The sequence below is a fragment of the Lagenorhynchus albirostris genome, chromosome 1 (assembly GCF_949774975.1).
Source record: "Lagenorhynchus albirostris chromosome 1, mLagAlb1.1, whole genome shotgun sequence".
Lineage (NCBI taxonomy): Eukaryota > Metazoa > Chordata > Mammalia > Artiodactyla > Delphinidae > Lagenorhynchus > Lagenorhynchus albirostris.
In genome coordinates, this window is record NC_083095.1 from 79260555 (window position 1) to 79284160 (window position 23606).

Below are 23606 nucleotides of genomic sequence, written 5' to 3' on the forward strand. Positions count from 1 at the left end.
CTTTTTTCCATCTAATTGCTCTAGCTAAGACTTCCAATAATATGTTGAATAAGAGTGGTGAGAGTGGGCATCCTTGTTTTATTCTTGATCTTAGAGGGACAGCTTGCAGTTTTGCATCATTAAGTATGATGTTAGCTGTGGATTTGTCATAGATGGCCTTTATTATGTTGAGGTAGGGTCCTTCTATGCCCATTTTCTTGAGAGTTTTTATATAAATTGATGTTGAATCTTGTCAAATACTTTTTCTGCACCTATTGAGGTGATCATATGGTTTTTATTCTTCAATTTGTTAATGTAGTATATCACATTGATTGACTTGTGGATATTGAAAAATCCTTGCATTCCTCGGATAAATCACACTTGTTCATGGTGTATGACCCTTTTAATGTATTGGTGTATTCAGTTTGCTAGTTGAGGGTTTTTGCATCTATGTTCAGCAGAGATATTGGCTTGTAATTTTCTTTTTTTGTGTTGTGCTTGCCTAGTTTTGGTATCAAAGTAATGCTGGTCTTTTAAGATGTGTTAGAAAGCATTCCCTCCTATTCAACTTTATGGAAGAGTTTGAGAATGATAGGTATTACATCTTTGAATGTTTGGTAGAATTTACCTGTAAAGCTATCTGGTCTTGTACTTTTGTTTTCTGAGGGGTTTTTGATTACTATTTCAATCTCTTTACTAGTGATCAGACTATTCAGATTTTTTATTTCTTCATGATTTAGTCTTGGAAGGTTATATGATTCCAAGAATTTGTCCATTTCTTTTATGTTGTCCAATTTGTTGACATATAGCTGTTCATAATATTCTTTTTTATTACTTTGTATTTCTGAGTATCCATTGCTATTTCCCCCCTTTCTGATTTTATTTATCAGAGACTCCTGTCTTTTTTTCTTAGTGAGTCTAGCTAAAGGTTGTCAATTATTTTTATTTTTTCAAAGAACAAGCTCAGTTTCATTGCTCTTTTCTATTGTCTTTTTAGTCTCTATTTCATTTATTTCCACTCTAATCTTTATTATTTCCTTCCTTCTACTGAATTTGGGCTTCATTTGTTCTTCTTTTTCTATTTCCTTTAGATGTAAGATTAGATTGTTTTATTTGAGATTTTTCTTGTTTCTTGAGGTAGGCTTGTATTGCTAGAAACTTCCCTCTTACAACTGTTATTGCTGCATACCATGTAAGCAGCATGTTGTATTTTTATTTTCATTTGTCTTCAGATTTTTTAAAAAAAATTCTCCTTTGATTTCTTCATTGACCCAATAGTTGTTCAGTAGTATATTGTTTAGTCTTCATCTAGTTGTGATTATTCCAGCTCTCTTCTTGTGGTTGATTTCAGTTTCGTATCATTGTGACCAAAAAAGATGCTTGATATGACTTCAGCCTTTAATGTATTGAGACTTGTTTTATGTTGAACATATGGTCTATTCTTGAGAACGTTCCATGTGCACTTAGGAATGTGTATTTTGCTGCATTTGGATCCAATGTTCTGTACAAATCTATCAAATCTATCCAGCCTAATGTTTCATTTAAGGCCATTGTTTCCTTGTTGACTTTCTTTCTGGATGATCTATATACTGATGTATGTGGGGTGTTAATATCCCATACTATTATTGTGATGTCAATTTCTCCCTTTAGGTCTGTTAGTAATTGCTTTATATATCTTAGTGTTCTTATGCTTTTTTTGTCTCAAATTACCCCTTTTTATGTTGTGAATTTATTACCAAATTTAAGTAGCTATAGTTATTTTTACTGCTTGCTTCCCCCTTCAACCTTTATGCTATATTAAAGTGTTTAAAAACTTATTCTGATACAGAGTCGCAATTTTCTGACTCTATCACTTTACTCAAAGTTTTGTGTACTTTTGCTTTTTTGTTTCTGGTAGAAGAGCTTCTTCCAACATTTCTTGTAAGGCAGATCTAGTGTTGATGAACTTCCTCAGCTTTTATTTGTCTGAGAAAGACTATTTCTTCTTCATATCTGAATTAAAACTGCAAGATAGAGGATTCCTGGTGGACCAATTTTTATTTTTCAGTATTTTGAGAATGTCATTCCACTCCCTCCTGGCCTGTAGAGTTTCTGCTGACATATGTGCTAACCTTACAAGGGTTCCTTTTTAAGTTACCATCTTTTTTCCCCTGGCTGCGTTTAAAATTCTTTCTCATTGACTTCTGACAATTTTAATATACTGTATCTTAGAGAATGTCTTTTTGTGTTGAGGTAGCTAGGTATTTTCTTAGTTTCATGGACTTTTATATCCAGTTCCTTTTCCAGGTTTGGGAATTTCTCAGTTATTAAAAAACAGCAACAACAAAAACTCTCTTCTCCTTCTGGGATGCCTATGACCTTATGGTGCCCTACCTAGAAGAGTCAGATAGCTTTTGTAGAACTTCCTCACTTTTTAAAAGATCTTAATTGTCTTTCCTCTTCTACTTGTATCATTTCTGTAGTTCTGCCACTGAGCTCACTAATTCTCACTTGCATGGCCTGCTCTACTTCTAATGCTTTCTAATGCATTCTTCATCTTGTTTATTGAGTTTTCCAGCTCCAGACTTTTGTTTTGGTTCTTTTTTAGACTTTCAATCTCTTCGGTAAACTATTTCTTCTGTTCATTAATTTTACTCCTAAACTCATGGAACTGCCTTTCTGAGTTTTCTTATAGCTTGTTGAGTTTCTTCATGACAGCTATTTTGCATTCTCTATCAGTTAGCTTGTAATATTCCATGACTTTACTTTTGGTTTCTGGAGAAGTGTCATTTTCTTTTTGTGATACAGTGTTACTGTGATGCTTTATGATGCTTGATGATTTGTTACTCATTTTAAGTAGTGAATACTTTTCTTCTTTAAATAAAGCTTTTTTGCTTTTTTTTCCAATAACGGATTCAACAGGTTGGATATTACAGGTCTTTCTTTCCTTGGTAGGCAGTGCTATAGCACAAGTTTTGGTCTTCCTTACTTGGGCCGCCTCTGGTTGCACTTTAGAGATGTCACTCTCCACCCTCCACTGCCTCCATCATTCAGTGGTGTAGCTTAGTGCCCTTTGTTACTGCTTGTTGTTGGTGCCAGCATCTGTGGCACTGGGGTGGCAGGTGCTACTCCTGTGTTGGGGATCTCCTGAGTCACAGACTCCACTGTTGCAGAGGGAGGGGGTTAGATGGGGGTTGCTGGGGTTGTCAGTGCCTCTGCTGTGTCTTGAGTTTCTGAGTTTGTGGCTGCCACTGTTGAAGGTGGGGAGCAGGAAGGCCTAAGTCATGGTTGTATCGGCTGGAGAGATGGGGTCACAGGCCCTGAACCACTTTTGCCCAATTACCTGTGGCCACAAGTACTGCTGTGGCCAGGGGGACAGAGTTGTGTGTGCTACTCCTCTGTTGCTACTGGGTTCGCTAGGGCTGCAGGTTCAGCTATAGTGGCTGAGGATCCAGGATAAGAGGCATTGCCTCTGCTGTTCCCTTGGTTTTGCCTCCCCCATGTGCTGGAGTCCACCCACCTTTAAATGTACAGATGTGTGAAAATTCTGCAGTGTTCTGGTGTGTTAGGCAGAACCACCTTTGCTGACTTGTGGATGTTTTACTGGTTGCAGATTAAAGGGGAGCAACAAAGGGGGTGTCTCACCTGGCCATGATGCTAACATCACTCTGTCTTTGTTTTTAATGTATGTGTTTACCACTATACATTTCCCTCTTGGTACTGCTTTTGTTGCATTTCACAATTTTTGGTACGTTCTGTTTTCACTCTCATTTGTCGCAAGATATTTTCTAATTTCTCTTGAGTGTGTGTGTATGTTTTAACCCATGGGTTGTTCAAGAGTGTATTGTTTAATTTCAACATATTTGTGAATTTTCCAGTTTTGTTATTGATCTCAAGTTTCATACCATTCTGGTTGGAAAAGATATTTGGTATGATTTCAATCTTCTTAAATTTGTTAAGAAGTGTTTTGTGGCCTAACAAGTGATCTATCCTGGAGAATGTTCCTTGTATGTTTGAGAAGAATGTATAATTTATTGTTGTTGGGTGGAGTGTTATTTTAATGTCTATTAGGCCCAATTAGTCTACAGTATAGGTCAAGTCCTCTGTTTCCTACAGTATAGGTCAAGACCTTTAATCTGGTTGATTTCTACATTATTGAAAGTGAGAGACTGAAATCTCTACCATCATTGTGTTACTGTCTATTTCTCATTTCAATTCTGTCACTGTTTGCTTCACATATTTGGGTGCTCTGCTGTTAGGTGTATATATATTTATAGTTGTTATAACGTCCTGGTGAGCTGCTGTTTTATCATTATAAAATGTTATTCTTTGTCTCTTTTGACAGTTTTTGACTTAAAAATCTATTTATCTGATATAAGTATGGCCACTCCTGCTCTCTTTTAGTTATCATTTTCATTGAATACCTTGTTTCATCCTTGCACATTCAGCCTATGGATAACCTTAGATTTAAAGTGTATCTCTTATAAAGGGCATATTGTTGTTGTTGTTTTCAATACATTTAACCACTCTATGTCATTTGGTTTTCCATGAGAATTGTTCCACATGTAGATGTAATTTTTGGTGTTTTGTAGATGGTGAGCTCCACATCCTCCTACTCCACCATCTTGATCTCCACCCTCCCCAGTGTCATTTGATTTGGAGTTTAATCTATTTATATTTAAGGCAGTTAGTGGTAGAGAGGATTCACTATTGTCATCTTGTTAATTGTTTATGTCTTCTAGTCTTCTAGTTATTTTGTCACCCTTTCCTCTTTTGCAGTTGTCTTTTGTGTTTTGATTTTTTTTTTTTTTTGTAGTGACACACTTTGATTCCTTTCTCTATTTCTTTTGTGCATTCTCTGTAATTTCCTTTGTGGTTACTGTGGGGACTGCATCAAACATCTATAACAATCTACTTTAAACTGATAACAACTTAACATTAATCACATATAAAACTCTACTCCTTTATACTTCCTCTCTCTTACCTTATGTTATTGATGTCACAACTTATATCTTTGTATATTCTGTATCCTCTAACATAGTTTTATAGTTATAGTTACTTTTCATGATTTTACTTATAATATTCTATGCCAGAATTAGAAATAATTTACACACCACCATTACAATATTATAAAACTCTGTATACATCTATATATTTACCTTTTATTTGAGAGCTTTACATTTTCAAATGCTTTAGTGTTGCTGTCTAGTGTCTTTTTTTTTTTTCAACTTGAAGAACTCCCTTTAGCAATACTCATAAGAAAGGCAAGTCTAGAACTCTCTCAGTTTTTCTTTAACTGGGAAGGTCTTTATTTCTTCTTCCTTTAGACTTTTCTGTATGTTTACTATTTTCCTTAATAAAATGTTGGAGTAAAATAAAAATAAAGTTAAGAAATTTTAAACAAAAACTTAGAAAAATTATTACTAGCAGACACACCAAAGCATAATAAAGTATGTTAAGGTTTTAACATAAATGTTTTTAACTAGAGTTAAAATATTTATATCTTAAGGATAAAAATTACAGTGAAATGGATGAACCATAAGTGCTCTACCAATGAGTTCTGGCAAATGCATATCCATCATCCTGAAAGTACCTTCACTTTAATTTTTGAAGGATATTTTTTGCTGGCTACAGATTCTAGGATGATGGTTATTTTCATTTAGCACTACCAAGAATATGACTCCATTGTTTTGGATTCCCTTTTTTTCTGTTTAAAAGTTAGGTTTCATTCTAATAGTTGCTTCTTTGAATGTAGCCTTTTAAAAAAATGCATTTTGATTATTTTCAATTTTTTTCTTTGATTTTTGTTTCCAGCAATTTTATTATCACACACCTAAATATGAATCTCTTTATTCCATCTGCGGTTCATAAGACTTCTTGAATCTGTACCTTAGTGTGTTTAATTAATTTTGGAAAGTTCTGAACCATTATCTTCTCAATTTGTGCACTTTACCCATTATACCTCTCCTCTCTGACACTTTACATTTTAGACCTTTCCACTATTTTTATTTCTCAACCTCTAATGTGTATTTTTCTTTATTTCTCTCCATGCTTCATTCTGAATATTTTCTTTTGACTTCTAATTCACTGAATCACTCTTTGGATGTATCTACAGGCTTCTGGCAAGACTCTTAGCCTTTCCCTACCCAAATCCAACCACTCACAGCTCACCACCACTCTCTGGTATATGACCAAAAGAACCAGTCTTGCTACCCTAAATCTGGGTTTAAACCTGTCACCAGAGCAGCCTAAGATTCTCAGATCATGTTTATTCCATAAACTACAATCTTCATTTCTATGGGCAATGAGGCAACTTCCCCCATCCCCTCTATTTTATATATTTGATTTGTTTATCTGTCTCATTCCATAGGATAAAAGCTCCACGAAGGAAATGATTTTTGGTTGTTCAATTCGTTATTGTATCCCCACTGAATGAACAGTGTCAGGCATATAAATGTAAGCACCAAATAAATATATTAAATGAATAAGTGGTATGCCACACCTCTTTTATGAGAAATCATCGAAGTGAAACTTTATGAAAACACCAATCAGAAACTTTATTTTTTAAAACAACACCAAGAACAAAAAGCTACACGGGAGAACACAACAACTAAGTAAATATTAAAGAAAAAAAGTCAGTCAATTAGAATTTGAAGGAAGAGAAGGAAATCAACTGATTGGTTATTTTTATGATCCTGCCCCAAACTGATTAAATCTATCAAGATTTGGGTTCAAAATCTCTTCTACTGCCCAGTTTGATTCATGACTTCCTGACACACTGATAAATTGCTGGTACTACTGAAATCTATGCATTAGGGACAGAAAAGAGTTAAGTAGCTCTCTAAACTTGGGTGAATCTGACACTTGATTTATTAATCTGCTCCAATGATCATTTATGGCAGCAATGGCACAGCAGTACCTAAGGCCAAAATCTACCTGAATCCCAAGTTATATCAATAAGGTTTATAGAATAAGGTTTTAAAACCTGCTGAATGCCTTGCTCCCTCCTACCAGATCAGTTTTCTGCTCTTTAGCTTGAGGGCAAAAGATGGGGAAAGGGTGGGGTGTGGTAGGAAATTTGTGCTGAACCAAATGTTCACGAATAAAAGTCATCCTTTATCTTTCTCCTTCTTTCGTCCCTCTGTAAGGAAATATTTTTGAGGTGGTATAGAGACTGTGGCAGCATTTCTCCATGGCAGGGATCTTCAAATTTATACATGCGTCTATGAGCTGTGAGAGTAAATTCCCATGCACAACATAATCAAAAGGCCAACCACCCAAATACTTTTAGTCTTTATTTATTTATTTATTGCCCCAAGATTCACTGCTTAGACTTTACTATAGGATCAACTAGATTTCAACCCACATCGTGGGTACTGTTTTCACTTAAGTTATATGGAAAGTTTTAAAGGGCTCTAGTGCATCTCTTTCTACCGAGACTACTAAAATGCTGTAGAATAACATTTAAATACTCATTTAGCACTGATGAACTCATTTGCCTCATTTTCTTAATCAAATATTTTAAAATTTAAAAATATATGCTCATTGTAAGCAGTCACAATTACAGATATATAAAGAATTAAGCTTCTCTCTGTTTTTCCCCTTCATGCTCCCTTTCCCCAAAGAAACCAATATGATCAGTCTGGTTATTATGTGCTTACATCTTACTATCCTTAATCAAATATAATTAAATAAATAAGCTCCTTGTCTCCACCACTATATTTTAGAAAAACAAGTTCATATCCCACACATTACTTTTCACCTTGAATCAACAATATATTATGGCCATAACTTCAGTTAAGATTAGCCAAGCTAGTGAACTGTTATTGTAATCATAATGCTGGGAATAATGATTACTCATAATAACTTCAATTTAAAATCAGAATTAGAATTATGCTGTATTCTGTCCATAATTATAGTCAATTCCATGTAGACCTAACAGTTTTTTAAATAGAGTAGGTACTCACAGATATCTGTTGGATTGAAGAGAAAAATAAAAGCAGAGAGATGATTTAATGTTATAAATTTTTTCAAGATATTTGATGAGGTTTCTGAAAAAAAGCAAAATAAAATGAAAGACCAAGAATGGTCCATGAAATTACCATGTCTTTAAAAGTTACAACTAGTACGAATATGAGCTTTTATAATTATATAAAATATATAATTGTCCCATGGGTTATTTCAACAAAAAACAAAATTAAGTACTAAGTGATACTAGGGTACGTTAGAAAATTGGAGCTAAATTTCCATGAACCTTGTCTCTTAATGAATGCAATGGCTTTGCCAATAATTAATTTGAAATATTATTTCTCATAAAGCTGTTTGAAAAATCTAAAACAACTACATAAGGAAGGAAGAGTTTCTGAACTGTTAAAAGTCTTTATTCTTCTGTTAAAGATTATGCATTTTAATATGATCTGTTGGCTGATTTATGTAAAGCTTTGTATTTTTCATTTTCTCAAGCCTGTCAGAGTAGTGATGTATGTATGGTTCATTTTAGCATCAAGTTTGCCATAAGCAATAAAGTCAGAGCCCCCAAAAGAAATTTTAATATATTTCCCCATTTTTAACCTGGAGCTTTTCATTATTCAGTTATTTTGTTTGGGATCCCATGTTTAGTTGATATAATTTTTACACTCACATAAATAAATATTTTAACTTAAAGGTAACATTTAAATAGATTAATTATTCAATAGAAAAGTTTAAGGGTCATTATATATAAAGTGCAAATCTTAGTGATAAATTTTACACTAACAACCTCTCTAAAGGCTGTATTTTATGTTCCAGTTTGCTTGGAGCATTTTTCTCTAACAGAATAAAAGAAAAATAAACAAGAACGTGACTTTCATTAAATGGTATGCAACATAAAATGGAAGCACGTCTATAAAATTTTGTAAGAAAAAAAATGAAGTATGAAAATAACAATCAGTTAAATTAAAAAATTCTTATTGCAGAACTAGTTGCTGTTGTAGAGGGTGTGAAGATGAAAAAAGAAGAGTCCTTAAGAAATTTACAGTCTAGTAGAAATAATAAGTCCTTAAACAACTATAACATAAGCTGCTTAAATTAATGGTCACAAGAGAGGAACAAACAAAGTATTAGGGCAGTTCATCTGGTGTGGCTAAATGTATAAGAGTATTTGAATTCAGTCATACATCATGGACAGGATGTAAACAGTTAAAAAAGACAGATAGAATAAGCAAAGGCAAGGGAGGAAAGAAGCAGAAGGCATGGTAAGGGACTTTTCCAATGGTTCTGTATTACAAGAGCAAAGGTACACGTGGGGGAATCCTGGGAGAAAGACTGAAAAAGGATGTTATGGCAACATGTCATAGCTAAACATCTTACTTATTGAGAAAACCATGTAGTGCCATTATGGAGTTTTGTGCATAGAAACAAAAACTAGAAAGAAAAATCTAATATGGCAATGGAGTAGAATATGGGGAGAATAAAAGCAAGGAGTCCACTTAAAGAAGTTCTATCTTGTCCAAGAGTTTGGGCAAGATACAACTTTAACTAGAGAGATGGGCACGGAGATGGAATAGTGTACAATAGGGGTCCCCAACCCCTGGGCCATGGACCAGCACCAGTCTGTGGCCTGTTAGGAACTGGGCCACACAGTAGGAGGTGAGCGGTGTGCGAGTGAGTGAAGCTTCATCTGCCTCTCCCCACTGCTTCCCATCACTCACATTACTGCCTGAACCATCACCCACACTCCCAACTGTGGAAAAATTGTCTTCCACGAAAATGGCCCTTGGTGCCAAAAAGGTTGGGGGCCGCTGGTGTACAAGACATTAAAGCTAACTTATAAAGGATTAGATAACCAATTGAATATCCATGGTAAAGAAGAGATGATTTTTTTTTTCTGTGCCTGAGTTACTAGGGGAAAAAGAGTTGTGTTAAATAACAACAAACAAGGAAAAGGTGCACTTGGAGGGGAAAATGATTTCAAAGTTTGTACATAATGAGCTTGATATTTATTGGCAGTCATGTCCAGCAGGCAGTCAGAAATAAGGATGTAGAGTTAAGGGGAAAAAAAAGATAGTAGTAGAAAGTCCAGAAAGAGAGTGCTTGAGAATTATCTGCATATAGGTTAAAAGTAAACTTGTGGGAGAAGACACAGTCTTTGTCAGAGAAAATACTGACAAAGAATAAAATGGACCCATAAAAAGAACTTGAGGCACATATATATATATATATATATATATATATATATATATATGTTGAAGGTAAGAAGCAAAGAAGCTACTGAAGAAGACAAGAAATCTTGAGAGACTGGAAGGAAAGTCAGAATAGTACAATGACATATACACATAGGAAAAAATTTTGAGGAGATGGTAGTCAATATTATCAGGAAAAATGATTAACAATTATGAAGACAGAAAAGACCAACATCAAAGTAATTGAGGTCAAGCTAGATTGCAAATGTGTTATAAAGTGAGTAGAAACTAAAGGAATTTAGGGAACAGATACGGACGGATTTTCAGAGTGGTATTCAAAGTATACATTTGAGGTCTCACTATTATTTGGGGTAGAGTGTTAATTAATTTGTTAATATGAGTTTAAGATAACAATGTGAATTTGATAAAACATGTGGAAGAGTATCTATCATTTTTGCCCTCTAGCATTTATTCATCTTTCTTTTGTTAATTATACTTTGTTTTCCCTCTATAGAATCCCCTTCTCTACTATCTGCGTGGGCTCTGGAGTAAAGCTGGTGACTTGGCCAATGCTTTACCCAATCCATTGAGATGTAATAAAATTTCTGGGAAAGGAACTCTTATTTCTTTCCTGATTCACCCTAAGAATGTCGTCTCAAAGCCTGATATTAAAAAGAAAAACAAAAGTCCTAAAGGAGGCAACATTTAACTGATTTAGAACGATGAACATTAAAAAGGATGTCTTAAGCACATATACATATACATATATACATAAAACTCTGATGAAAGAAATCAAAGAAGAATGTAATAAATAGATATTCCATGATCTTGGATAGTAGGATTCAATATTGTTAAGATGTCAGTTCTTTCCAACTTGATCTATAGATTCAATGTGGTCCCATTCAAAATCTTAGCAAGTTATTTTGTGGATATCAAAAAACTGACTCTAATGTTTATATGGAAAGGTAAAATAACTAGAATAGTCACCACAGTATTGAAGGAGAAGAACAAAGTCAGAATCTGACATTATCTAACTTGAAGACATACTATAAAGCTACAGTAATTAAGACTTTGCAGTATTGGCAAGAGAATAGGCAAACAAATCAATGGAACAGAATAGAGAGCTCAAAAATAGGTCCACACAAATACAGACAAAGGAGCAAGGCAATATAATGGAGAAAGTATAGTCTTTTCAACAAATGGTGCTAGAACCATTAGACACGCACACATTAAAAAAATGAATGCAGACTCAAACCTAATACTCCTTCACAAAAATTAAGTCAAAATGGATAACAGACCCAATTGTAAAATGCAAAGCCATAAAAATCCTAGAAGATAAAATAGGAGAAAACCTAGATGACCTTGGGTTTGGTGATGACTTTTAGATACAACACCAAAGGCATGATCCAGGAAAAAAATAATTAATAAGCTGGGCTTCATTAAAATTAAAAACTTCTGCTCTGTGAAAGACACTGGAAAAAGAATAAGTAGACAAGTCATAGACTCAGAGAAAATATTTGCAAAAGACACAGCTGATAAAGAACTATTTCCAAAATATATAGAGAACTGCTAAAAACTCAATAATAAAAAAAAAGAGAGTTTGAATAAAAAATTGGCAAAAGATCTAAATAGACATCTCACCAAATATGATACAGAGATAGCAAATAAATACATGAAAAGATGTTCCATGTCATACGTCATGAGGGAAATGCAAATTAAAACAGCAATGAGGGGATTTCCCTGGTGGTCCAGTGGTTAAGACTCCACACTCCCAACGCAGGGGGCTGGGTCTGATCCCTGGTCAGGGAACTAGATCCCACATGTCACAACTAAGAGCTCACATGCTACAACTCAAGATCCTGAGCACTGCAACTAAAAGATCCCGCAGGCGGCAACAAAGATCCTGAGTGCCAAATAAATAAATAAATATTAAAAAATAAAAATAAAACAGCAATGAGATACCATTACACACCTAGTAGAATGATGAAAGTCCAAAACACTGACAGCACCAAAAGCTGGCAAGGATGTGGAGCAAGAGGAACCTCTCATTCACTGCTGGTGGGAATGCAAAATAGTACAGCCACTTTGGAAGACAGTTTGGTGGTTTTTTGTAAAATTAAATATACTCTTACCATATAATCCAGCAATCATGCTCCTTGGTATTTACCCAATAGAGTTGAAAACTTATGTCCACACAAAAACTTGCACATGGATGTTTTACAAAAGCTTTATTCACAATTGCCAGAACTTCAAGCAACCAAGATGTCCTTCAGTAGGTGAAAGGATAAATACATTATGGTATGTCCAGACAATGGAATATTATTAAGCATTTAAAAACTTATGAAAAGACATGCAGGAACCTTAAATGCGTATTACTAAGTCAAAGAAGCCAATCTAAAGATGGCACATACCATATTATTCTAACTATATGATGTTCTGTAAAAGGCAAAACTATGGAGATAATAAAAAGATCAGTGGTTGCAGGGGTTGGAGGTAGTTAAGTGATGAAAGGTGGAGCATGGAGGATTTTTAGGGCAGTGAAAATATTCTGTATGATACCATAATGATGGATACATGTAATCTATAGAATGTACAAAGCCAAGAGTGAACTGTAATGTAAACTATGAACTTTGAGTGATTACGATGTGCAATGTAGGTTCATTAATTGTAACAAATGTATCCCTCTGGGGAGGGATGTTGATAATGAGGAAGACTATGCATATGTGGGTGCAGGGGGTAAATGGAAATTTCTGTACTTGCCCTCCAATTTTTCTGTGAACCGAAAACTGCTCTAAAAAAATGTCTTAAGAAAAAAAGAAAAATGAGCTGTTAAACCATGAAAAGACACAATGGAATCCAAATGCATATTAGTAAGTGAAAGAAGCCAATATGAGATGGCAACATACTAAATGATTCCAACTACATGATGTTGTGGAAAAGGCAAAACTATGGCAAGAGTAAACACATCAGAGGTTACCAGGGGTTAGAGGAAAAGTAAGGATGAATAGGCAGAGCTATTCTGTATTATACTATAATGGTAGATACAAGTCATTATGCATTTGTCCAAACCCACAGAACGTACAACACCAAGAGTGACTCATCATGTAACTATGGTCTTTGGGTAATAACTGATGTGTCCGTGTAAATTCCTTGATTGTAACAAATGTACTGTTGTGGTGTGGGATGTTGACAGCTGGGGGGGCTGTGCATATGTGGGAACTCTCTGTACATTCTGCTCAATTTTGCTGCAAACTCTAAAAGTAGTCTGAAGTCAGCATAGGTAATACCGAAAAACTACATTTTTTAATCAGTTATAAAGCAACCAGTAAGAGTTAATGGTATTCTTCTTGATTGTCCAATAATGTTGAAACAATGAATATATTCAAAACAAAAATGGTGATGCCCGGTAGAATAAACTTGATTAGCTAAATACAGTGACTACCTTTACATCCTCATTTTCAATTGCCTTTGCATTAGGATACTATAGGCAGAGATGAAAGCAGGAACAAGAAAGAGGAAAATAAACCAGTGTGATGAAAGCAAAGAAATGTTACAGAAATGAGGATTTCAGATGAAGTAAAAGGGGAAAAAAGAAGGTACCAATCACAGAGATCATGGATTGGATGTGTTAACCAATTAATCAATGGTTCTATCAACTGCTGATAAAGATAAATATTTCTAAGAATAAAAAAATGCAATGAAAAAAGTGGGACATAATAATTGAGAAAATGCTATGTGATTTTTAAAATATAAAAATACCAGCTTAGTAACAAAAATGCTTTTCAAGAGTTATGTATATAATTAGATGTTCTGCAGTTGTCAGGTACTGGGGACACCTAAGAAAAAAAAAAAGGAAATGCACCATATTTATTCAGTGTCAGTGAGTACTGCACCTTAAAGAAGTAATATTCTTTTCTGCAAGAGGGAAAATGGATAGAGAAGAACAAAGCAATACCAAAATAGTGTGAATACTGAGCTATTTAGGTACAGGTGAACATACAATGGCTAATGTATTTAAACCAGAATTTGGTGGTTTTGATTTTTTTGTGTGTGCCCATGGCAGCAAAAGTAGCAGAGACCTAGAAGAGGCTCCTTTCAGTGGGTCTGAAAGATGTCTGGATAGTTTCGCTTCATTCTCTTGAGGTTTACCAGTTTTTTGGTAAAAGGTCACCAATAGTCATCTTTCAGCCCAATTCAATCACCTCTTTTCAACCTTGTCTTTTCTAGTTTTTCTAGAGAAATGGCACCAAATATTATTCTCTACTTTTGGAAATTCTTGCTGATTGAGAGATTACTGGGGTTCCCATTTTCTCCTTCCTTTGCCAATCATTGATTCTCTTGGTTCTTCAGATTCTCTATCATATAGATGACTGTGGGTGTGCCTCAAGACACTTGATGACAGAACACGAAAGATGCAGACTTCTTCCAATCATTTATGCCTCAAGGAGCAGAGCTTTTAATCACAGGGTCTAATCTAGACCTTAACTATTCCACAAAACATTTTAAAATTGACTTCTGCTGTGTTTTGACAATCAATGTATTTAAAATAAAACTATCACACTTTTTGCTTCATTTTCCATCTTTCATTTGTACGACTGTCCCCCTGTATATTTTTGGAAAAGGTTTAATTTGTCCTTTTCTTCTCCTCTTAAACTTTGTATAATGAAGATCCAATTTATCCTCAAACCTTTCCCCTAAGGCTGATGCTCAATAACCTAATTCTTAATTTTCCAGATGATTTAATATTTGGTTATACACCGTCCTGTCTTCTCCTTGATTAATGTATATATGATTCCCTTTGCAAATGAACTGCAAACTCTTCAGCAATGTAATATCTTTTACATAATATACAGCTCTTAAAACTATAAACATCTGCAGAATTCTCAGTTACTGATTGAGGATTTGAAAAAAATCACTTTTTTTACCCTTTCATTTGTTGTTATAGAATTACATCTATAGAGACAATGCACATATCTCAATTTTCTCTTTAAATCACTGTGAATTAGATTTACTTGCCTTGTCCTCCAAGTGCAATTCTAAAAAGCGTAGGTAAGCCACAGGTGCAAATGCATCAGCTGAATGTGTGACTACTTCTGATGAATCCCTGAAATAAAAAAATGTTATAATACATTTATCTAGTATGCAAAATCTGTTTTGTGGCAAGTTGCTCCTACTAGTGACTAGAAAAGACCAAAAATCCTCATTTATTTCCACTAGTATACTATTGTATACATATTTACTACATAATTAATGATTAACATCTACTTTTAATAATCCAATATTTAATTGGGGAAAAGATTGAGAATATTAAACTTTCAAAAATAAGTAAAGACCTTTTCATCTTTATGAGGACACACAGTTCAACTTTCAGGTTCACTCAAAGCTCTCTGAACAGTTTTACAACTTGAAACTTCAATTTCATTTTCACAAATTTGGTTGGTATGGGCTACCATTAAACAGTAGTGCTTTATCTTCATTATTCTTTTCATTTTCAAGAGGTAATTCATCCAGTGTTTCACACAAAATCTCAATTATCCTTCACAAAGGCAGTACTGGTGATGGTTTTAAGCTCTAGATGAACTCTTCACACTGCAATATCATTGTTATTAAAATTGATTGTCTGACATAGCAATTACCACATTCAGGTAAAATAGTATGAACTGCTTGCTGGCACCATATGGATACATGTAAATTAACTCAACTTTTATCAAAGATACCCTGTAAAGCACATATGAATAACTAAGATTATGTGTGAAGTTCTAATAACTAATTATTTTTTATTGTTGTTTATTAAGAAAGCAATAGTGTTTTTGTATTTTAACTCAAATCCTAAAAGCAGAAATTTCTCATATCTCTTTAATGCCTTAGGAACTAGTTCCAATGTTTATATTAGTACATTGTTAGCACTTTAACCATTGTTGTTCAGCAAAATAAATTCTTATTTTGATTCTTTTCCACTAATGTAAAATATTTTTGAATTAACTTCTGTAATGGAAAGTTATTTAGCGACAATAGAAGAAATCTCAAAAGACTAGGATCCAATATATTAAATTTTCATGAGCAAAATATGCTTACTTTTCACTTGAAAGATCAGAGATAGAGAAAAAAGTTGGATGGTAAAAAAAAAAAATCAACTACTATTCATGAACCGTTAGTATCAAATACGTATCTTGTTAGTGCTTTAAAAAATTATATTAAAACAGGCTTCTATGACTTTAAAAGAAAAACATTATAATCGGGATCATGAAAGAAAGTAATAACCTGCCTTCACAGACTACCTAACCGAAAAATGCCTCAATGTATAATGAGCAAGAGGAGAAAGAGAAAGAAAAGAGGAGACCCTCTTGCTTTCTACCACCTGTCTCTCTGCCTTGTTAACTCTAGTCTAGTCGTCTTGTCTATTTACTCCTGAGTTGTCTGTTCTGGTCCTATCTTGGTTCCTCAATAGATTCAAATTCTAGTTCCTGTGTATGACCTCATTCTTACATTAAATTTCAATCCCTATGTTCCCAATCCCAGCTTTGGAAACTGATCCTGAGCCTCAATAATGCCTGATGTAGGCAGCTTGGTCTTGATATCCTTGACAATGGGTACACCAAAACCATGATTAACCTGAACCAGTGATGTGTCAGTGGAAAGGGTTTCGGGCCCTCCTTTCTCTTGACAGTTATTCCCACTAGAAACAGAAGATTGACAGCAAATAGCTCACTTAATTGATACAATTACTGCATTCTGAACCAAGATTGTTATCCAGAGAAAATATATAACATTCTGAACACTAAGTGAAGAGGAATATGGTTTTTATGGATTCTATTAAATCCATAATCTCTAATTGACTAACGTCATTTCTTTCAGTTATACAAAGCCAGAATCAACTGGGAGACAGATAATAGATTCAAATAAATGGCTTTTAGCTTCAAACAGAATAATGCCACTACTGCTTTGCTTTTCTTTCATAAACTCACCTGAAACTCAACTTTTAAGAGTCTCTGGTTTCTGTCTGCTTCATGGATTTCTCTGAAACCTAGAGCAGAATCTGCGGGAATACCCTCAGAGAGACCCAGAAAATTAAGAAAAACTCTACAACAGCAAAAATGCTTTCCAGTTGGCTACCCTCCTCCTCTTTCCCTATTAATACCAGTAATTAGTGCAGCCCCTTCCTCTTACACAACTGAGGTTTCTCAGTAGCCAAGAGCTGGATCCCATGCTCCCTTTCACTGCTGCGTTAGGCTTATCCCTAGTTACGACTTCAAAAGGGCAAGCTAGCTGAGTCAGGTCTGAGTCTCTCTTCCCTGACTATAGGCTCTCTCTCAAGTTAAGAGATCAGGCCCTAACCCTCTCACTTCAAAATACTGAATTTTCTCTTGAGGCTCAGCCATGGTCTTGGTTCCTACTTCCCCTCTGCAAAGACAACTGCACGCAGATATTCCCCGTGGGCTCACACTTATCCTCACAAGACATTTCCAACATCATTTCCGTGAAGGCTTGCCTGACATCTTCAGACAGTGCTAGTTTTCTGCTTTATGTGCTTTGGTAATGCATTTACAGACCTTTCATAACACATCCACTATAATTATGTGTCTGTGTGCTTGTCTTCCTTCTTAGAGAGGGACCAGGTTTTGTTCATCTTTGTCTGCCTCTCTCCCCACACTCCACCTCTGGCTCAGTGCAGAATACACTGCCTTATTTTCAAGCATTTGTTGAATAAACAAATAACTGTATAGTTTAACTTTAAGTATCTTTATATTTACACAGTAACTATTGACACTATCAAAAACCCACACTGATTTTTCAATTACCAATCTTCACATGAATACGTACATTTTCATACATGCATACTGTATATATATGGATACATGAACATAAGCATACATGTATACCAATAACAATATATGGTTATCTCTAGCATAATAAAAATAATTATATAAATTTAAATACAAGGAAAATGGTTCATAAATTCTAATAAATTCCCAAGTGATACAGAATAGATATGAGAAGGCAGATAAGGAAAGTACTTGATTCATCCTCACGGCTAAATGCCATATTATGATGCTCTGGGCTGAGTTCTGTCTTGAATAGGTAGAAACGAGGAGTAAGTGGGGAAAATGAGAGCATAGTGTTTTAATCATAGAATTTAGTTCTTCTTTTCATCCCTCCTTCCTTCCCATTGTTTCTTCTATCCATCCATCCATCCCATACACAGCAACTCTGTAGCAGTAGTACATTAATATTGACAATTCAAATGGAAATATGGGGTTGTATCAAAGATTGACATTAAAATTGTGTTCATTAACAGTGAGAAGAAAATTATCACCTTCATTAATACATTGGGATTTTAGTTCTTTATTTTCAAAATACTGGCTATATTCCCCATGTTTTAGTTCTTACTTTTGATATGCATACACATATATTTCAAAGTAAGAAATAAAAAGAAAGTAGGTTTTTTTAAAAAAAATTATTTCTTTTAGGCTGCGTTGGGTCTTCATTGCTGCGCGCGGGCTTCTCTCTAGTTGCGGCGAGCAGGGGGTGGCACTCTGTTGCGGTGCGCGAGCTTCTCACTGCGGTGACTTGTTGCACAGCATAGGTCCTAGGTGCGCAGGCTCAGTAGTCGTGGCTCGCGGGCTCTAGAGCGCAGGCTCAGCAGTTGTGGCTCACGGGCTTAGTTGCTCCACGGCATGTGGGATCTTTCTAGACCGGGGCTCGAACCCGTGTACCCTGCATTGGCAGGTGGTTTCTTAACCACTGCGCTACCAGGGACACTGAGAAAGTAGGTTTTTTATTTGAGGATCTACAGTTGTCCTCTTTTCTTTCTTTTCTTTTTTTTTTTTTGGCGGTACGCGGGCCTCTCACTGTTGTGGCCTCTCCCGTTGCGGAGCACAGGCTCCGGACGCGCAGGCTCAGCGGCCATGGCTCACAGGCCCAGCAGCTCCGCGGAACGTGGGATCCTCCCGGACCGGGGCACGAACCCGCGTCCCCTGCATCGGCAGGCGGACTCTCAACCACTGCGCCACCAGGGAAGCCCTGTCCTCTTTTCTTAAAGACTAGGCTGCAATTCTTTTTGTCAAGGCTCCTCAGGAAAAAACCCTCATTTTCTGATCTAAAAATTTGCATCTAGAGGTGAGTAGTCACATCCTAATTGATGTGAAAAGTAAACTGTAAAATGTTCTAGTCAAAAATTTAAAAGATTACTTCCACACAAAGACTGTTATACCAGTGTTTCCTACAAGATTTTAAAAATGTTAGTTGGAATTCGGGGCAAAATGTATCTCATAATAGACTTCTAGAACCACCCTAATTTGTCTAAATTATTTCATTATACAAGAGATTCTATCTGTGTCTTTGAAAAAAAAAACCACACCTAATTATAATCAAATCATTTTGCATGCAAAAGTTTATTTTTTCTCCTCATAGTCTCCTTTTCTAACATAAAATTTGAATTAGACATTTAAAAGGGGATTCCTAATAATCAACTAGTTGTATGCTAACTGTGGAAGATCACTACTATGTCAAATATAACAGGAGAAATTATTAACTTTGTCCCCCCAAACACATTCTAACTGACAGGATCCAGTATGATTAACCGTCAATTGTTAACAAGTAGTTACCAGGTCTAAACTTATCTTTTAATTGTGTCACATGGAAAACTATCTCTAAATAAAATAACTTTAATTTATATACAGTTTTAGAATGTGCAATGCATATTCATTCACATCATCACATTTAGTGCTTATCAGATAGGTATAAGGACATTTTCTATTTTAAAGAGAAGGAAAGATTTTGTATATAGTAGGTGACATTCTTTTTCCATTCAACTACTACAAGCTCTAGTTATAACCTAAGAAAGGAATACATAAAAGTGAAATAGGATATTTAAAACAATAAATGAATAATTAATTCCATGATATTTAACGTTTATCAGTGCCTACTACTGTGTGTTCTGAGAGTTCAGATATGAGGACAAGCACTGGAAGTAGTAACAACCAAAGCCTTTAAAATTGGAAGGATTTAGCAAAGTGGGGATAAATGGGAAGGCAATCTAGCGAAAAGAAATCAAATAAGAAAGTTATGAAGCTGAGGTGAGGCAGAACCTATGAAGAAAAAAATCAAAGAACGCACTTAAGCATCAGAATCAGATTAGTGAGTAGCTGATAACTGAGTAAGAAAGAAATGTCAGTTCTTCCCCTTCTGTTCTCAAGGTACACACACGTACGTTAGCACTTCCAGTATTGCTGATGTGCCTCTCCATTCTTACAAAAGAACTTTTACAGAGCAGGGTGGCAGCTTGCAGAGTTCCACCCACATAATTATCCTCAACAAATGATTATCCAGTTAATTGAACAGCTCATTTTGGCACTAGAGGGTTCTAATACACCTTCCCTGACATCCTTCTCTTCAACAGCATGATTAACTCCCATCATGTCATTGCCTCAGTCAGGTTGAGGTTTCTCTGTCTACACAATGATGAGGTGAAAGATTCATTTTTCAGGTCTAAAGTACTATGATAAATAAACCTTATGGTTATGTAGTGTAAAGCAGCACATTTCTTATAATTCTATGTTGTCCATAAAGAGTTCTGGGTGCTCCAGGACCTCAAGTTGTGCAATGAACAGGAAGAGTATTATTCTTTGGCCTTCTTTCTCTTATTGTGCTTTTTATTTTTTTCTAATTTGGTTAGTCTAATAAGTATATTGCAAGTTTCCTATTATACTATAATTTCACCCTAGCATGGAAATGTTTTTCTTAAGTAACCAAACAGTATTATTTCATAGAAGTAATACCTAAGGCACAGTTCATTCAATGAATTGTTCTGTGATCACTGAAGCCACAAGAAATACCTCTCGTTTATGAACTTATTCTTCTGACTCTTATCCTCTACCATTTTGTGTCACAATTTTATGCAGGTGTGTCTTCCTTCCACCCTTCTGGAGACAGGAACTATGTTTCAACATCAGTGGTGCCCAGTAGAATGCTTTAGACATAATAGGTACTTGATATATATTTGCCAAATATATTATTATTATGTTCGATGATTATTAATGGAAAACAAATTAGAAGAAATGAGAGAAGCAAGAGTGGGTGAATATTGCACAGGGTAATGGAGAGGTCTTGGCTATGTTTCCCAAGATAAATGTAACTTTTAGAAAATTCACCTGGAGTTGTCTTAACTTCTTAGAACATTCTTTCCCTCATTATTAATATGTACAAAGAAGTCACCTTTCAGTGTTGAAAATATTAAAGCTGTCCATTCGATACAAGATTCTAGTCTTTCATCAGATGAGGTTTCTGAAATCAAGCATAATTCTGACAACCTTTTCAAGAAGCTGAAGAGCTTAGGAAAAGCAAATAAAGTACTCTCTTAGCATATAAGAGGAGTGATATAAATTAGAGTATGGATAATAATGTTAACAAACTGAAGAAAGTTCCTACTTTTTGCTACACGAATTTTAACAATTTATGGCAAAGAAATCACACTATTCACCATAAAACAGAATTCATTTAAAAACAAAGTTTATATGTAAAAATAACCCCAAATAATTGAAGAGAAATGTTTAGTATTACCATTCTAAGTTATTAAAGCCAAGAAAAAGGAAAAAGAGAACGGAGTTAATGGAACCCACAGGCTACTGATGTGGCAGTTTATCAAATGTAGCTGTAATGAAAGATAAATAACACAGGCAATTCACACTTCATGAAAGGATAAAAGTGTCAGTGTGTAGGTACCAGTTTTACTGTAGGCCATAATCAGCAAGTAAATGAAAGTGCAATGTCTAAAAAGTTTATAGGCTTCTATGAAGGCCTCGTCTTGTCATGTATTGATTTAGGTATTCAGACGACTTCACTGGTATTAAACAAATTGAGTGTTTGTGAACTTGGAGGACATGTTCTATTTCTCTTAACAAAAGTTGCCTCCAGCTTAATGTTACGTTGCTTCCATCACTTAAATTTGAGGAAGGGGAAGAAAATGCTGAAATGATATCTTACACAATTATTTTCTTCTTAAATAGAGGGCAGTCCAAAGTGAACGTTTCATACTCTCCACCTTCTCCACAAACATGGACTCCGTACTTCTTAGAAAGCTGAAAATAGGGGAAAAAAAGAAAAAGAAAAAGAAGGAAAGAAACAGGAATCTTAAAATTAGTTAGCAAAAATGTTCACTTAACTTATTTTGTCCTAAAAAATATCCATGCCAGAAACTTTAATTCCAAAATAGATGGTGAGCTACAGGAAAATAACTGTATATTTCTGCTTAAAATATGTGTTTAAAACCATATGAAAAATGTTATCATAAATCATAGCATTTTTAATAATCACCAAACCCTTATAAAAAGATGTAAGCGACCAACATTTTTGTGTATAATGAGAAAGCTTAAAGATTACTATAAAGTTTAGGAATGCCACTAGCTTTAGCTTCAAAGGGAGGCTAAGGGGGAAAGATACTAAGTAATTACGCAGTAAATGAGAATATATGCAGCCAAACTGTGCTTTCCCCTGCCCTTTGACGTATATGTAGAAGGGGAAAAAATGTTGTGTTTAGAGCATTTCTCAGAGACACAGAGAATGTAATCTAAGGCCTTTCCTTGGGCCTGTGCACACAAAGAAGCCATAAACATGGTTATTATGCTTAAGGTTATTATTAATAGTAAAGTTCCAAGGGTATCAAGAACTAATGAAGTTCCAACGCTGCAGACAAGCCCTAGGAAAGTATAACTCCCAGAAAGGCTGGGATAGCTTATAATGTTGTCTGATTAAACCTGAAATTAAAACACACAAGTAAATAAGCAAAGAAACAAAAAAATTCCCTGTGCTTTGCATTGAATGTAAGCTGTGTTATTTAAATGATACTGAGAGTAAAATCATCTCTTATCTGGTTGGTACATGGCTGGAATCAGTGCTGGGGAGCACTCTCACTGGCTTGCCATAGAATCTTCCTGCTCTTGTGCGGAGGCTTTAGCACTATGATTCCATCTCCTTCATTCTGAATTTCATAGCTTTCCCTGCTTACAGTCTCTCCCAGCCCAAAGGAAGAGCGACTCCATTGATGTTCTCTGTTACTGCCAGTGCTAGGACTGTGGCCTAAGTCTTTGTTTTTACCTGAACAGTTACACATTTATTTATTTGGTTATTTTTGTGGTTGTGCTACCATTCCAAATCCATTACATTTCAACTATTGACTACGTGCCCTTAGGGATTTAAAGCACACATCTATGAAAATTCTACTACTCCCTCTAAGGATCAATAGTAATGTGGATGACCTGTAAAGGCAAACAGCAAGAAAAGTGAAGGAAAGAAAATGGGGTGGCATTTTCTGTAAGAACTCACATGAGCAAAGTGGATAAATGAAGTAGGGAATCAGCAAGGCAGAATTATGGCAGCTGGTCCTTATGAGAGCAGATAACAGGAATACATTACTGTGGTAAACCAAATTAAATTAATGTCTGCTTTGCAATAAAAAATGTAGGAATAATAATGGGATGTGGATTTCAGGGG

The 23606-nt window shown here is 35.1% G+C and overlaps 2 protein-coding genes across 4 annotated transcripts in view; both read right to left on the reverse strand.

Moving 5' to 3' along the window:
• The window catches only part of LOC132518933 (uncharacterized), a 262084-nt gene extending 249720 nt beyond the window's left edge, over positions 1-12364 (reverse strand). For all 3 annotated transcript variants that reach the window (XM_060147013.1, XM_060147014.1, XM_060147015.1), the window contains exon 1: positions 12251-12364. In XM_060147013.1, the coding sequence (XP_060002996.1) occupies positions 12251-12269 (19 nt within the window). In that variant the 5' untranslated portion in view covers positions 12270-12364. The remainder of the gene's footprint in view (positions 1-12250) is intronic.
• DPH6 (diphthamine biosynthesis 6) overlaps positions 12350-23606 on the reverse strand; it is a 179106-nt gene continuing 167849 nt past the window's right edge. The window contains exons 7-9 of the mRNA XM_060147010.1: positions 22101-22195; positions 15135-15222; positions 12350-13954 (exon numbers count right to left, since the gene is read on the reverse strand). Of these exons, the coding sequence (XP_060002993.1) occupies positions 13901-13954; positions 15135-15222; positions 22101-22195 (237 nt within the window). The 3' untranslated portion in view covers positions 12350-13900. The remainder of the gene's footprint in view (positions 13955-15134; positions 15223-22100; positions 22196-23606) is intronic.